The sequence below is a fragment of the Metarhizium robertsii genome, assembly GCF_000187425.2.
Source record: "Metarhizium robertsii ARSEF 23 chromosome Unknown MAA_Scf_3, whole genome shotgun sequence".
Lineage (NCBI taxonomy): Eukaryota > Fungi > Ascomycota > Sordariomycetes > Hypocreales > Clavicipitaceae > Metarhizium > Metarhizium robertsii.
In genome coordinates this window covers 2,450,052-2,465,279 of record NW_011942171.1, presented here as the reverse complement: position 1 = coordinate 2,465,279, position 15,228 = coordinate 2,450,052, and the positions used below count along the sequence as shown (strand labels likewise).

Sequence of the window (15,228 nt, the reverse complement as noted above, 5' to 3'; positions counted from 1 at the left end):
ACCACAACTTAACAGTGGAGCAAGAAGATGGGCGGGCCATTGATCGCTCAGTCCAGGGCCTGGTCAAGTGTCGCGTCCATGTAGGGGCCAGGTACCTGGGTACTTACAACTAGTACCAAGTGCTGGTGCTAACCGGCTTTGGAGAGCTGAGCCTCTAAATTCCATTTTTGACATGTAGCCCCTTGCTCGGAAGCCACAACGTAAACTGTTCTGGATTTGCGCCACAACCATCATCAATGAGCCTTGAAGCATTGCGTCGACAACCATTCTCCCAAAACTATCACCATACATTCGCTTGACGAGGCTACGCTCATGGACTGATCAAATCTGTCTCAGAGGCCGTGTTCAAAATAGCGACAACTTGACGCAAATGGGCTTCAACTAGATTCCTAGGTTGAGGAGAGTTGGTTCCTCCTCCCAAGGTAAGCTGCGACGGAAGATCCCCATACGATCCTAACTCTTTCTGGCGGTTATCCCAATGTCAACAGTGCCAATAGTTCAAGGCCTTCCAAGGCCAGCCTCACACTCGAGCGGCCTTGCGTCGCAGAGTAACATGCGAGTCGACTGTCGCGATGCCTTTTCTTCGTCGGCGAGGTAACATGGCTAGTGAGACGGATATCCGACGCCATGCAACCTTCAACGTGCCTCGGCCATCCAACGACGATGGCGGCGACGACGATTATGAAGCTGCACCCTCTTCCTCGTCAGCAGCACAGCCCGTCGTTGCGGGAGACTCTTACTCATTGTCTCAGCCGGATACTCACCAATCCGAGCCGCCCGAGCACAGTCCTGAGCCACCCACGTCCGAGTCTGAACGACAAAACAAACGCCGCCCGTTTTCCATCCTGCGATATCGAAACGCCTCCGATTCTCAGTTGTCTTTAAGAGCCAAGCAACAGGCTGAAGCACCGCCTCCTGTTCCACGGCGTACGTCCTCGCTGAGCGTACTACTCACCCCGAAGAGTCAATTGCTTCTAACAGAGTGTCTTAGCACCCGCCATCATTACAACTGCTCCTACCAACGATATCGCAGGCCCGAAAAAAGTGGCATCACGTATGAGTTTGGCCGCAAAGTTTCGCCGGTCCAATGATATTGCCAGGAGCGGCAGACGTGATGCCTCCATAGACACCATGCACAGGGGAAATCACTTGGCTGATGGTCGAGATCTTGCGTCTAGCCGGGCGTCGGATGAGCCAGTATATCGTCGGCCATCAACTCAGGCGACAGCATTGCCCAATGGTACCTCCCTTAATGCATTGGACAATCGTCAATCAGAATCTTCTAGATCTGATGCCAGCTCTGGCGATCACGTCTCCCGTTCAAGTCCGACCACAACCCCCAAGAAGCCTCCCTCTAGCACGCCATTTTTCAAACTTCGCAAATCCAAGAAGCCTCCAGAACCTTTGTTCCCTGTAGCTCACCTCCAACAAAAGAATATAGTCAAGGGCGAGAATCTATCGTCAGCCTCTCTTGGCACTGGCGTCACACCTCGCCCAGTGTCATCGCAGAGCGCCACGACCCCTCGAGCTTCCAACGGCGATGGAGATGAAATCCATATAACCCAGAGTTCTGCTGCTTCTGCTTTGTTTGTCCGGGGAAGTGGGCAACATTCCGGTCAATCATCCCCTACGCGAACAAATCTACTCAGGGGTCGGTCCTCTACCATGAGTTCAATGGGTAGAGACTCCACCGATGACCACCTGTTACCTCCAACTACCCGTACATCGACATCTATTGGCCGTAAGAGCTTCGGCGACTTGTTTGGGCTCGGTCGTATCAGACAAAATTCTGAACTCAGTCGCCAAGGAACACTGACACCCGCCACCCCTGGCTCAATAACCTCCAAGAGCAACTCATTGCAATTGCCAAGAGATTCGGTCATCCTGCCAGAACGCCAAGGCAATGAGTCCCCTGCGAAGTATCTGGCTCGTCTGGAAGGTGTGGTAAGCCGAGGGGTCATTGCATCTGCCTTGTCAAAGGGAGCTGATCCATTTTCTGTTGCCGTGCTCCGAAGTTACATGAGGAGCTTTAGTTTCTTCGGGGATCCTATGGATATGGCTATTAGAAAGTTGCTGATGGAGGCCGAGCTACCCAAGGAGACTCAGCAAATTGATCGATGCTTGCAGGCGTTTGCTAACCGCTATCACGAATGCAATCCCGGTATCTACTCATCTCCAGACCAAGCTTACTTTATAGCATTCTCACTTCTTATATTACACACGGATGTATTCAATAAGAACAACAAGCACAAAATGCAAAAGTCGGATTATTTGAAGAACACGCGGGGAGAGGGTATATTTGATGATATCCTCGAGTGCTTCTACGATAATATTTCATACACTCCTTTCATTCACGTTGAGGATGACCTGGACTTGACGAACGACCGCATGCAAAACAACAAGTCCAAAAAGAAGTTGCTTTCTGGGAATGGCGCTGACCCGGCAAAGCGCGCTGCAAAGGAACCCATTGACCCCTATACGCTCATTCTTGACGGCAATTTAGATGCGTTGCGGCCAAATTTGAAGGAGGCCATGCACTTGGATGATCATTATAATTATTTAGGGACTGCGCCTTCCTTTAATCTGAAGGACTTGCAAAACACCTTTTTTAAAACCGGGGTCCTCCAGATCGTGTCACCTAGATCACGGCCAGACGCATTCATGTCGGAAAAGACGGCCACAAACCCCAATGATGCTCATCCGGGAATCGTGGATATCAAAGTCACCAAAGTTGGGTTGTTGTGGCGGAAGGATGCCAAAAAGAGGAAGACACGATCACCGTGGCAAGAATGGGGCGCGATTTTGACTGGAGCCCAATTGTATTTTTTCCGAAATACAAGCTGGGTGAAGAATCTAATTCATCAATATGAGGGCCATCTCAAAGGTGGGCATGACGGTATACCAATTATATTCAAGCCTCCGCTTGAAGAGTTCAAACCAGATGCATTGATGTCTACACATGCCGCTGTGGCGCTCGTCGACACTACATACAAGAAACATAAAAACGCATTCTTATATGTTCGACAAGGTGGCTTAGATGAGGTGCTTTTGGCAGACAGCGAGGAAGAACGCAATGACTGGCTGGCCAAGCTCAACTACGCTGCTGCGTTCAGGACGTCGGGAATTCGGATGCGTGGTGTGGTGGGAGCCAACTTTGACGGTCAAGGTCGCCGGGGCATGCGTCGTTTGGACAGCTCTGACGCGACACAACTAATACAAACTCCCACTGGTCCTGTTTCAATCGCACGGGGCTACATTGATCATAAAATGGCCGAAGATATACAGACGGCAAGACGCGATGGCATGCAACAAAAGATTTGCGAGGCTGATAAGAAAGTTGAAGAAGCTCAGAAATTGTTGGAGGAACAGTTGAGGAATGCAAGGCACCTCCAGATTCTAGCACCAATCCAGCCACGAACAAGGGAGCAGCTCTTGCTGGCCGCAGCCCGCATGTCTGCACAGCTGAGGTGGACTCGTATGGAGATTTGGCGGGAAAAATGTCACCGGGACATTCTCGTTCAAGACCTTGCAGATGACGAAGTCCCGTTGCTACAATCTGCTTTGCAGTCAGATTCACAGAGTGTTCCATCCATGCCACAGCCCCCATTGACTCGGCTGGAGTCGAAATCTAAACGTCAAACCGTTGACGAAAAAAGCCCCCAGACGCCCACAGAAAACTCATTATCTCAGATTCCGAGTACTGTCAGTACCGGCAAAGTCATCGACTCTCCGACCAAAACGAGCGTCCCCCAGACGCCTCCACAATCTGCCGGTAAGGAGTCCTGGCATCCGAAATCTGACGCGAAAAGTATGAGGCAAGGATCTATCTCAAGCATTGCCGTAGCTGCAGCACAGCCCTCAACCCCAACACCTCACGCCAAAGCCTTTCAGGATGAGGACATCGCCAGCTCGTCAAGAACGTCAGATACTGGCCAAGATGATGTGGATGCCGACGAACGGGACTTCTTGAAGCAAGCCGGGCTGTGGGAGGCAAAATCAAGACGTGCCTCTTTAGAAAGGACACCCATGTCTACAGTTACAGAAGGCACTGAGTACTCGGTTACGACAGATCGAGATAAATTAGAAAGAAGCAAGATTAGAAGAAGCTTGCAGCGGACTCTTAGGGAGAGTGCAGGTCACCTTTCACATCATCGCAGCAAGAGGGGCAGAGACACAGGTCCGCCAGTTGTTGGTTCTGTGGATGATGGGACCCGGGAAACGACCCTGTCCCGTGGAACTGGTAGCTTTGTTGTTCACGGTAAAAAGGCCTCAGTGATCAATCTGGGCACAGAGCTGCAGACATTGTCTCAAGAAGACAAGATTATGTCACGGAAACAACACCAGTCATTGCAGCAAGACCAGCAAGACCAACCAGCTACCCCTTTACTGGGCAGTGACAGCCTTGATGACGATTTCCACTCTGCACTCGAAACACCATCCGAGTCGAACGGCACAAGTAGCAGAAGGAACTCGGTCGCTAGTACAAGCACTGCCACAGCTCGTAGTTTTAGAGATCTTCACAGGAAATATTCATCAGCACAAGCAGCTAGGAGCGTTTCCGGTGGAAGGCTTGCAATCCCATCGGATGGTGAAAGTGAAGTCGGCCCTAGCATCCGCGACGGCAGAAAATCACCCCAAATGGCATCAGGAACGCGACTAGAGGACCTGGAGGCAGGTGCATGTTCACAAGTGAGTGAAAGTGTGACCGAGGACAAGAAGCTGGATGGAGAAGTTTGTGAGAGTGATGAGTCGTGTAGTAATGACGAAGACACACGACTTGAGCCTGAAACCCTAACAACTCAACCGATACAGGTTGTGAGAGTCTAATTGAGAGAGTTTCTGATTTCGATTAGAAGAGAGGATGATTAGCTGCAATTTACATATGAGTGTTTATACTGGCGTTGGGATTTCGCAAGCTCTGCAAAACGATCAAGGGAGCGACTGGGAGAATTCAGGGTATGATAAAGGCAGCAATATGCAGCGCTTCAAATACAACCGTGATATGGCGTTCCCGCTTGCGATCTTGTGTTCTTGCTGGTTCCTTCTATACTGGGAACAATGCTCTGCAATTTTCATCCAGACAGGACGTAAGGGACACAGCCTCACAATTGTGGTGAGGATACTGCAATGTGTTTGCATCTATACAATCTGACGACACGGACAATATCCTCAGACTCAGGTGGAGAGACTGGAGAGACTGAACACCCATCCAGACTAGGGGAAGGGGGCGCACGATTGAAAGCATGTACATTTCGCTCCGAGGTCGTGACCAGGTTGCATTATTGGAAGCAAGCAAGAAAATGCCTTGTATCATTGTAGCATGACCCCTAAGGCCCACTGAGATTTGTGCAGTATTGCAAATAATGCCTCCCGATAGCCTACTTAATGTTTTGATGCCGTATCCGGCCAGGTCATCTCCCATCCCGGACTCCTTGAGACCGTACACCGTAGGCTACAGTCAGGCTTCACAGCCACCATCAGGCTTATTTCTTGCCCTTCTTCTTCTTCTTGGATGAGCTTGAGGCCGACGCCTTTTCTACCTTGACACCGCCACCGCCCACAAGACCAAGGGTTTCCTCCTCCTTTACCACACCACCCTGTGTAGACTCAGCAACTTTCTTCCGTCCCTTCTTACCCTTTGGCCGATAAGTTGATCTATCACGCAATGGAAGCCACCTTTCAGGATCAGGGGTTTGACCCTCAACAAAGTTCTTCGGCAGCCTTATCCTCTTTCTTCTCTGGCTTGGGCGCTCACTGCTTGGAGCGGTGGGGGACCGTCTCTTCCTGCTTGCTGCTGAGGCTTCGACGGTAGAAGCCACTCCAGAGTCTATAAGACTTTCTACATCAATGCCACTGACAAGGCTTTCCACGGAAGGAAGTTGCGCAATGTGTTGTTCCACCGCGCTAACGTCAGAAGCAGCTACCGCTGCGACCAACCCAGCAGAAGTAATAGGTGGCGCTTGTTTTTCATTATGTAGCTTCGTAAAGGCAACCCGTGCCAGGTTCAATTCATTGCGGCTAGAGGAGGACGCAAGTGCAATGCCAGCCTCTTCGAGAAGGGAAACAACCGAAGTGGTTGGGCGCTCGCGCCAGAACTCCGCCGCCCTCACAAGCTCGGCCCTGGCTGACGTCTCCCGTTTCTGGGTCTTCTTCAACGCTACTGCAAGCGCTACCAGCCCAGGGCTAAAACGGACCCGTTGGGATTGTTCATCCCCGGACCCTTCCAGTCGCGAGAAAAACGACATCAGAGTGTGTAGGGCGGCACCGAGCTTCTTCCGCTCCAAGTGAAGCTGCACTATGGTCAAGACAAGCCCCGTATCGTTGGGTCTTGCTTTGGAAAGACTAAGAAGGGATCGCAGAGCATCCTTCCGGGCCAAACCTTGCGTCTCCGCAGCAGCTCCAATGACGGACATGCCGTTTAAATCAGCATTGCAGGATGGCATTTGGTCTTTTGTTGTCGCCTTTTTCACCCTTTCTTTAACACCGTTGACTTTGTGTGCACGCAAATCAACGACAGATGCATTCCGGGCAAGAACATCAGATTGAAACTTGAACAGTTTAGCCTTACTGCTTGCTGACATCCAAGACGCAACCTCGCGTTCGACCAAGAAGGGATTCTCGGGCTTCTTTTCCAGCGCCCAGCGGTTGTTTTGAGTGATTATCTTGAAATCGGGTTCGGATTCCCTGTATATTGCGAACAAGGCCAGTTAGCATATCTGTCTGGTCTGGCAGGCTCCCACAATTGCAAATTTGGTCACGATTACTCACGCAGAGATGTCTATGGAAGAATATATATCCCTAGCACGGTCAAGATCTCCGATCTTGGCCAAAACTAAAGCCTGCTGGGCAAGAATAGGCTTGCGCTCTTCTTCTTTGTCCTCGTCTGTCAGCTCATCAGAAGCATCACAGAGGGCAAGGGCTCGCTGGAGAAGTTTCAGTGCCAGTTGCAACGATCCTCTGGCGATATTTGCGCATGCGGCATTGTAACACAGCTCAAAGGCCACCATGGTTTTTTCTGAATCCGGGACAATAGATGTGGAGATATCTTTCCACGCGGCTTGAGCTTGTGCTGCCTGGAGGTTGATGCTAAGATCATTGGCCTCTTCATCGGGATCAGAGGCAAGAAGTCGATTATATATGGACTGCGCCTCATCAAAGTTCTCGGCACGGTATGCAACTTGAGCCGCAAGATGGCTAAGGCTTCGTTTCTGAATGCCCATGGATGCAAGGACACTGGTTGCGTCGTCTAGTTTTCCCAACTTGTAAAGAGCATATGCCCTCTCAAGCACACAATTGGCTTCTAGCTTAATCCCACCCTCGGATATTGCCCGGCAAGCATCGCTAAATCTGTCCAGCTTCAACAGAGCGACAACTCTCGTGTTTTGTGCGAGCTCATCGTTTTTGTTGGCCTTGAGGGCCGCATTGGCAGCTTTGAGAATTTCATCGTGGTCGTCTATGGTGGCTCCGCGCAGCATAGCGCTGAGGGTAGTGGCGGGGTCTTGAGGCATGACTGTTATGGCAACAGAGGCATTTCCCAAGACAGAAAGGGAGTCGGTTGATCAAAGGGCTGGGAGCTGATGCAGATGACGATGGTTGAGGTTTTGAGCACGCTACTAAGGCGGAAGGAAAGTCGCCGACGGAAGGGCCTGTTGCCTCTATGCCAGGTGTGATGCTCGCAATAGACCCGTGGCTTCAAAGAAGGACACCCTGTGGGCGGGAAGGGTGCCTTTTCCGCGGTCGAGGCTGCGAAACGGAGTGAGGTCGACTGTCGACTGGTCGCGCTGCTGGCACAGCTGGAGATGGATAATTATCGAGTCTGGTCCACGGAGTACGTAGTAAATTGAATTTTGGGGTGCCGCGGGGGCTTTCGAGTCTTTGGGCAGGATGTGGGGCAGGCAGGTTACCTAGTGGGAGGTACTACGGAATATTCCCGACGTCAGAACTGCGCATATTAGATGTCCCTATTGCGGTGGTTGAAACCACCAGACTCAAGGACTCCAGCTCCCCAGGCCGCCGGTGCTCAAGATGAAGCCGCCAGCGTCGTTCGCTCCGCTTCAGGGGCTGCCAACACTTTTGCCCCAGAGAACAGAGCTAGAGAATCACTGCCCCAGACACAAACAACAGTAACAAGCATCAAGCTGTACGGGGTACTAGGAGCAATTGGTCGTGGTATCATCCGAGGACAGGAGGTTGTCTAGGGGGCTTTCAATAATCAGCAAGGGGGAGTCACTGAATCACCACACTGAGAAATTTTTGTTGCATATATTTAGCCCAAACGCCGTCCATCGGGCTTGGCTTGTCTCTATTTCACGATGTTTAACTTGAGCATGTATGTAGCCATCCTCACAGTTATCTAGGTAGAACAATTTGGAGTGACAGAAGTTACGTACATATAACACCCCATGCCACTTTTCAGATAAAGTATCTCCTTGTCCAAGGCTTAACGAGTGGAAGCTTTGGGCCGCTCTTCTGCGATGGGAGTCGCCTACCCGGGAGAAGGTCGGGGCCCATATCGTTTGCCATTCCCACTCAATTTGGGGCCTTTCACCATGGTCAAGCAAGCGGGGGTTTAGTATATCAAGCATTGAAAAAGTGTTTGCATTAGAGTAATCCTCTCGGTGCTCTGCTGTGCAGCTATGTGGATGTTGTGATACATCAGTGCCAGCCAGGCATCGTCGATAACTGATGGATTGATTGATGATTCTCATGCACAGCGTGTCAGGAGGCTAAAACCCACCGGGCCCCACGCCGCATCTGCCTGTGTCTCGCAGCTTCACTCCCAACTTCATTCCCAACGTTGAAGCGGCTAACAAAAGTGCCCACTGGTTCCAGGTCCACAGAGTACCAGACATCAATCAATCAAACCCGACATCAGTGTGGTGGCCATTCTGCACCAGACCTGCACCGGGCCTGCACGGGACCCTGCCTACGACAAACCAGAACGGATTGACGCTCCCACCACCCTCACTGCAGACAGCGTCACTATACCTGCGCCTGTGCCCACAGCCTCTCCAGGGCATCTTGCTGCATTGAATTAAATCGAGCCCATTGTTCAGTGACTCGTCTCTCTGACTAGGAAACCTTTTGCATCGTTTTCTTCTACAATGGATTTCGACATTGAGATGGGAGACGCTGCGCCGGTCACGCAAGACCTGCCAGCAGAGGAACTGCCGCTGGCCGATGATATTTTGGTATTGTCTACGTCTTCTTCCTTTTCTCTAGCCCACCCGCCACCTCTCTCCTGTGCCTGATCTTAACAACCTTTTAGGGAACGGCCGAACCGCAGGAGCCCGGAGAGCTGGTGGAGGACGAATCTGCTGCCAACCCGGATGAGAACGAACGCAAAACTTTGATTCCCAATAAGCTGCATGTTCGAGGTGTCGATACCTTACATACGGACGATATAAAAGCATACATCAAGAGTCATTTTGGGCCGGTGGACAAGATTGAGTGGATTGACGATAGTTCAGCAAACCTGGTGTTTGCTAACGAGCTCACAGCCCGAGATGCCATCATGGCGTTGAGCGCCATTGAGGTAGTCGACGTGACAGTTTTGCCGCCGGGAGAGACTCTGCCGGCGAAGCCGTTTGATGGGAAACCAGAAATTTCACTACACGTTCGCTTCGCTGTCAGTAGCGATAAGAAGCAGGCTGGAGCCGCACTGCGCAGCAGATACTATCTCCTACACCCGGAGCATGATCCCGAAGAACGGCGCCGGAGATACAAAGAAAACAGGCCAAGGTACAGAGAGAGAGATGACGATTATCGCAGAAATGCTGGCCGGCGAAGGCGCGACTCGGACGATGATGTCGAGACCTTCGAGGCCAGCATGTATGACGACATTCCTCGATCGAGTCGCTCGCGACCAGACTCGGCCCCAGAGGCCAATTCGAGATCGTACGCCGAGGAGAACCGTGGAAAAGAGCTATTTATGAACAAATCCGCCAGACGCGATAGGTCGGCTTCCCCCCGACGAGACCGCGACGGGGATGCTCAGATGGCTGAGGGGGAAGGCTCCTCGCACAGAAATAGAAGCCAGGCCAGATCTATCAAAAATCGTATAGTGGCCGATAATAGTAGCAAAGAGCTATTCCCAACCAGAGCTAGTGGACGAGGTGGCCAACTGGATCAACTTGAAGATTCTATTGGCTCTGCAAGGCTAGAAGATCAGGACCTTCCCAAGATCGTCGACATCTCTGACGCCCAATCTGGCAACTCTATCAACATTCGAGGTCTGGCCAACCAGAGAGTCGATGACAGGGCTGGGTTTTCCATACGAGGGGCTGCCACCACGAGTGCCCGGGAGCTGTTTCCCGACAAGCTGGGCACAAGCAATGCAGGCAAGGAGCTGCTGGATCCAGCGCGTTCAAAGCGAAGACAAAGGGCCGAGGACCTTTTCACCTAACAAGCATTAGAAAAGGAACTTTATGGCAGGGTCTGGGAACGAAACGGTGTGGTTGGAAAGAATATTTGACTCTCGGGAGAAGGAAAAGCCTGGCGTTCAAAGGCAATCACAGCATTGATGAGGCAGACAAATGGAGATAACTAACTATAACTGGCTATGACCAATATGCCATGACGCAATATGATACCATGGTTGGAGTTGAATGATACTTTTGTTCCTTTGTCCTCAGACACAGTCACCGCTTACCACCACCTCTCTGTCATTATTTGTGCTGGCGATATGTTCAATCCTGAATCACCAGAAGTCAGAGACGTAAACAGGGAATCTGTCATGGTTGGAGGCCCGCAAATGTAAAACAGGCTCGAAGACTGGTCCCCATTCCTCGGATCTGGGCACAGCTCAGCAGCCGATAATCTGCCCTCTTGAACTTCAACGTTGTTGTCTATGACACAGTGAGCTTTGCGGCACCTTTTGAAGCGTTGAAGGCTTTCGGGGCTGCCCGTCAAGTACATCTTGAACGTTCCCTTGACCCTGCCATCTGCAAATAACGCCGCTATACGCTGCACAAATAAGATACTCTCCAAGCCTCCCCGGTCCGGCAACTTGCTCGTATAGAAGACGGATACGTCAAGCTTGGAAAAGCCATCCGTCTCAGCAATGTAGCTTAACATGCTCATAAGGGGGTTGATGCCTACGCCACCCGCCACGAAAACAATCCTCTCAAAGTTCTCCAACTGAGGATGAGAGGGGGGAGGCAGAACAAAACTGCCCCCGATCCGGACATGCAAATGCGACCCGATGATTTTCTCCGCTGGCTGCCATAGCCATGCCGCGACCGCATTCTCCGGAGACTGCTGAACGGCGAGCTCGAGATAGGGCGCAACCAGACCATCGCACGAGGCTGCTGATGACGGGGCGCAAGTAATAGTGAAGCCACCTGCCCTGGCGATTCCAGGGACATACGTATCTAGCCATTGGCCCGGCGAGAACTATTGCGCGCCGATGATAACCAAGTCAGTCATGATGACAACGAGAACTCCAAGGATTGCAAGCCAATATATATTGCTTCCCTGACCGTCCCGATCGAGGTCGCTTGACTGATACTTACCTTTACAGGACCATTGTGAAGCCCCAGCCGTAAGAGTCGGACCCGTTCATTGACATTTTCAATTTGGCTTAGCTTCACAGAATGTAATTCCTGAACGCCGGGTGAGGTGCCGTCTGTTAGCCTCGATCAACAGGGCCAAGTGACGTCGGCAATGGCTTGAAAGCCGTAAAAACCATGAATACGGAAGGAAGGATAAAACTGAGAAAAGCGAAACAGAGTCAATCATCTGGAGGGGCCATCACAAACAGCTTCTCTTGGTTCCTCGGCGGTCCGGTCGAGGTGGCTTGATTTGCTCGTCATTGCTCTGCAGCAACTGCTGAAGCGTGGCAGATTACCGATATGCAATCTCGATCTTGCGAATGGATACGTCCTGTAGAAACCCTGCTTAAGAAAGTGTAGGACGTTGCGGATTTTGTACATAATTTAAATGGTGCATTTCAGTGTAATGCCAACCTAGTCCCGGATCTGGACCAGACTAGACGTCACTTCTACGGAGTTTGGGGTGCCGAGGGATGAGAGTGGAGACTTAACCCAGGTACTCTAAGACTGGCCTACTTAAAAGCTAACGACTACATGTCCGACTCATTGAAAGCTATCCCAATCTGGTGCTGTGCATCAGCATGAATTTTGGTGTTAGTACAAGGATAACCAGATCCAGTCTTTGAAGATATTACAAATTTCATGATTTGAAAGGGACGCCTGGCCGTTAGAAACATCCAGCCGGAACAGGTTACTTCAGAGGAATGTGACTGTGATACCGTGATAGTGAATTTCTGGTTGATTCTATACTCTGAACTGAGAGTATCTAATAGCATCGTGTAATTTTGTCCGATTCATGTTGCCCCATGAGATGCCTCCTGCCACTGCCCTGCCCTCCCCCTTTTCACTCTAGTGACCTACGAAGGCTCAGTCCAATTCACTTGATCCAAGACTTTTCCGACAGAGGGATGATCGTAGCCAATTCTGAGGCGAAGGCGTAGGGGCTGCGTAAAACGTTAGCAATCAATCAAAGATATGAAATATATTGAGACACAGCGAGATCGGCCGTAGAAGAACGAAAGAGGGGATTGCTACGAGATTGAGACACGGGAAACCATCTTACCCCTTTACACCCAGATATTCTCATCATCTGGGTGGCATCCGCGCCAGGATATAATTCTGAGGACGAAATGTTGAGAAGTTGGAGTTTCTGAGATTTGGGAACGGCAGCTTGCAACCCGACGTGAGAGAGTGATGTTGATGCGGAGAGGTTCTGGAAACGCGCCACAGCTTGAATGAGACCCTCTGCGTTCCTTTGGACTTGAATGGTTACACTCAGGTCGTTGGCGTTGTAACAGGGATGTCCCAGTTCAACCTGAGATGCCTGTGTCTGAGGGGAGCTATTGCCCATCAAGTCCAGGCCTACAGGAGTTTGTGCCGACGAAGTGGTTGACTGGTTTGGTCCGGTCCCGAATAAATCCATAATTGAGGGCACATTTGCTGGCTGGGGAGCATGTGGCGATGTAGACGTCGGGGGCGGTGTTGAAGCGCTGCCTCCCAGAATGTCTGCCAGAAGATCCGAGTTGGTAGTCTGAGCTGGCCCCGAGGTAGTTGGTGCAGGAGCATCCATAAGGTCGAGCAGGTCCTGCTCTGTTGGCTTTAGCACCCTGGATTTTCTATTCGTAGCCTTTGCTTTCTTGGTAGGCGCTGGGCCAAGAACTCTAGATGACTCTTTGATTTGTGGCGGAGGCATTTTCTCCAGGACACCACGACGAATCTGGTCAAATGAGAATAAATTGCCGTACTCAACTGCTCGTTGCTGTACTTCGACATCGAGGCTCGTTTGGTGACTTTGTAGAAGCCGCCTTATTCTCTCAACTTGCGAAGCCTCTGAAAAGCGAGTGGTGAGCTTCATCAAGGCGGTAATAATGTATTCGGTAGAGACTTGTGTCGCATAGCTGCTGTTTAATATCAGCGCAAACAAGTCGACTACTTCGTGTTCTTTGACCTCCTGAACGAGCTCTTCCTCTTCATACTGCCCCCCCTTGAGCAGAGCATCGGCATATTCGCCAACGCACCAAGCGCCCGCTTGGGTCAGGCTTTCCTGGGTGATATCCTTCTTAAGGTTGACATATAACTTCTGTACCGCATACGTTTGAAGCTCCGGGGTGGTTGCTATAAGCCGAACAAACGACGAGAGAATTTGTTCTTTAACATAGTTTCCCGCTAATGACAGCACCCGAAGCATGGTATCGAAATGCCACCTTTTGTTCGGGGCAAACTTGTCCGCCGCAATTCCAATTTGACTTGTCATGGTAGGCTTGAATTCGTTGTCTGCAACTTCTAAGAAGGCCAGAAGCTCTCTGATTAGGACTCGTACATTGCTCTCGTTTATTAGAGTGAAGCTGAGATCAAGAGCACGTCTTCGTATGCTAATATCCGGATCCCTCAGACATTCCAGGATTGTGTTGCGGTGTCTTTGAACGGCATTGGGCTCGATGGCCACAACCTTTATAAGGGTATTCAGAGCCACGTAACGGATGTTGTTGTCACGGTTGGCAAGAAACTTGCCGAGGATATTGACTCCCAAGACCCTCAGTCCAGAATCTGCTTCGATATCTAGGATTGTACGAACCGCCTCATAAAGAATAGAATTTCCAACATTCTTCGATGAGTCTGTATTGGTTGCGACTTGCGCTAGAATATCGTTGATTTGTTCGCTTGTCTCTGGATCGCCAATGGCAAGAATCCTGAGCAGTCGAAGGAGCTTTACTTGAAGGAAAGGGTCCGTGATGCCAGTAACATCATGTTCTGGGGCATAGCCGGAGGTTGAAAGACCTTTCAGTGTCTTGACAAGACCCGGAACAAACGACCTAAACTTGTCAACAATGCCATCTTCACCTCCTTCTTCTTCGTCTGCTTCACACAGACTCGTGACCAGGGTCAGACCACAGAGAAGGACGCCATGGTTTCTGTCCGCTAACAAATGTGTGGCTTTATCCAAGAAGTGTTCTTGTAGGTCGGGGACCTTGCGGCAGATTCTCATGGCGCAGAGAGCAGCCTTCCTCCGAATATAAGGGTTTGACGTGGATATCAAGTTCTCAATCTCAGGAAATAGATCTCTTGACATTTCAATAGAGGCGATATTGCCTAGAGTGCATAGGGCAAGTCCGACGATGTATTGATTCGAGTGGCCAAGATCACTACAAGCTGGTTAGCTTTGATCCCGATGTCAAAGGTGCAGAGAATCGAGATACTTTTTTAATGAGTTTGTAACCAGGGTTAAAACCTCTTGGTTCTCATCTAGGAGCAAACTCGTAGCAAGATGTCCGAGACGTTTATCCGCGAATCGAGGAGAGGCGAGTAGCTTCAGACACTCAATCTGGCCAAAATGGGTTCGTTCCCCGAGCGTGAAGAGATACAGCAATTTGGCAACGTTGTTGCGGCTGGTCCGATACCGTTAGCTCATCAAATGCAATAACAGACATTACTACGAAAGCTTACCGAACGCCATGGTCGTGACTCTCCTCCCGAAAGCTCGCGCGAATAGCTGCACTCTCTTTTTGAATCACCGCGCGCTCATCCGCGATGGTCTTTGCCGCACGAACATTGCGAATAAATTGCTTTACTGTGAATACAGTTAATCGTTAAATGGCAAATAAAACCTCTCAAAAGGGAAAACCTTACGCGAGCTCATCCTGAAGTGCAGGCGCCCAACATGCGCATTATCGGTCAA

At 50.7% G+C, this 15,228-nt stretch overlaps 4 protein-coding genes across 4 annotated transcripts; 2 read left to right on the top strand and 2 right to left on the bottom strand.

Moving 5' to 3' along the window:
- Positions 1–599: 599 nt before the first annotated feature.
- On the top strand, positions 600–4,827 carry MAA_03668 (guanine nucleotide exchange factor; the record flags this gene model as incomplete). Its single annotated transcript, XM_007821666.2, has 2 exons — positions 600–927; positions 992–4,827. The coding sequence occupies 2 exons, from the start codon at positions 600–602 to the stop codon at positions 4,825–4,827; spliced, it is 4,164 nt and encodes a 1,387-aa protein (XP_007819857.2).
- Positions 4,828–5,483: 656 nt separating this feature from the next.
- Positions 5,484–7,508, bottom strand: MAA_03669 (signal recognition particle subunit; the record flags this gene model as incomplete). The annotated part of the gene is made up of 2 exons (XM_007821667.1): positions 5,484–6,684; positions 6,769–7,508. The coding sequence occupies 2 exons, from the start codon at positions 7,506–7,508 to the stop codon at positions 5,484–5,486; spliced, it is 1,941 nt and encodes a 646-aa protein (XP_007819858.1).
- A 1,596-nt stretch (positions 7,509–9,104) lies between these two features.
- Positions 9,105–10,405, top strand: MAA_03670 (uncharacterized protein; the record flags this gene model as incomplete). The annotated part of the gene is made up of 2 exons (XM_007821668.1): positions 9,105–9,191; positions 9,269–10,405. The coding sequence occupies 2 exons, from the start codon at positions 9,105–9,107 to the stop codon at positions 10,403–10,405; spliced, it is 1,224 nt and encodes a 407-aa protein (XP_007819859.1).
- Positions 10,406–12,409: 2,004 nt separating this feature from the next.
- Positions 12,410–15,189, bottom strand: MAA_10965 (uncharacterized protein; the record flags this gene model as incomplete). The annotated part of the gene is made up of 5 exons (XM_011412910.1): positions 12,410–12,496; positions 12,616–14,695; positions 14,750–14,938; positions 14,997–15,120; positions 15,180–15,189. The coding sequence occupies 5 exons, from the start codon at positions 15,187–15,189 to the stop codon at positions 12,410–12,412; spliced, it is 2,490 nt and encodes an 829-aa protein (XP_011411212.1).
- Positions 15,190–15,228: the final 39 nt, after the last annotated feature.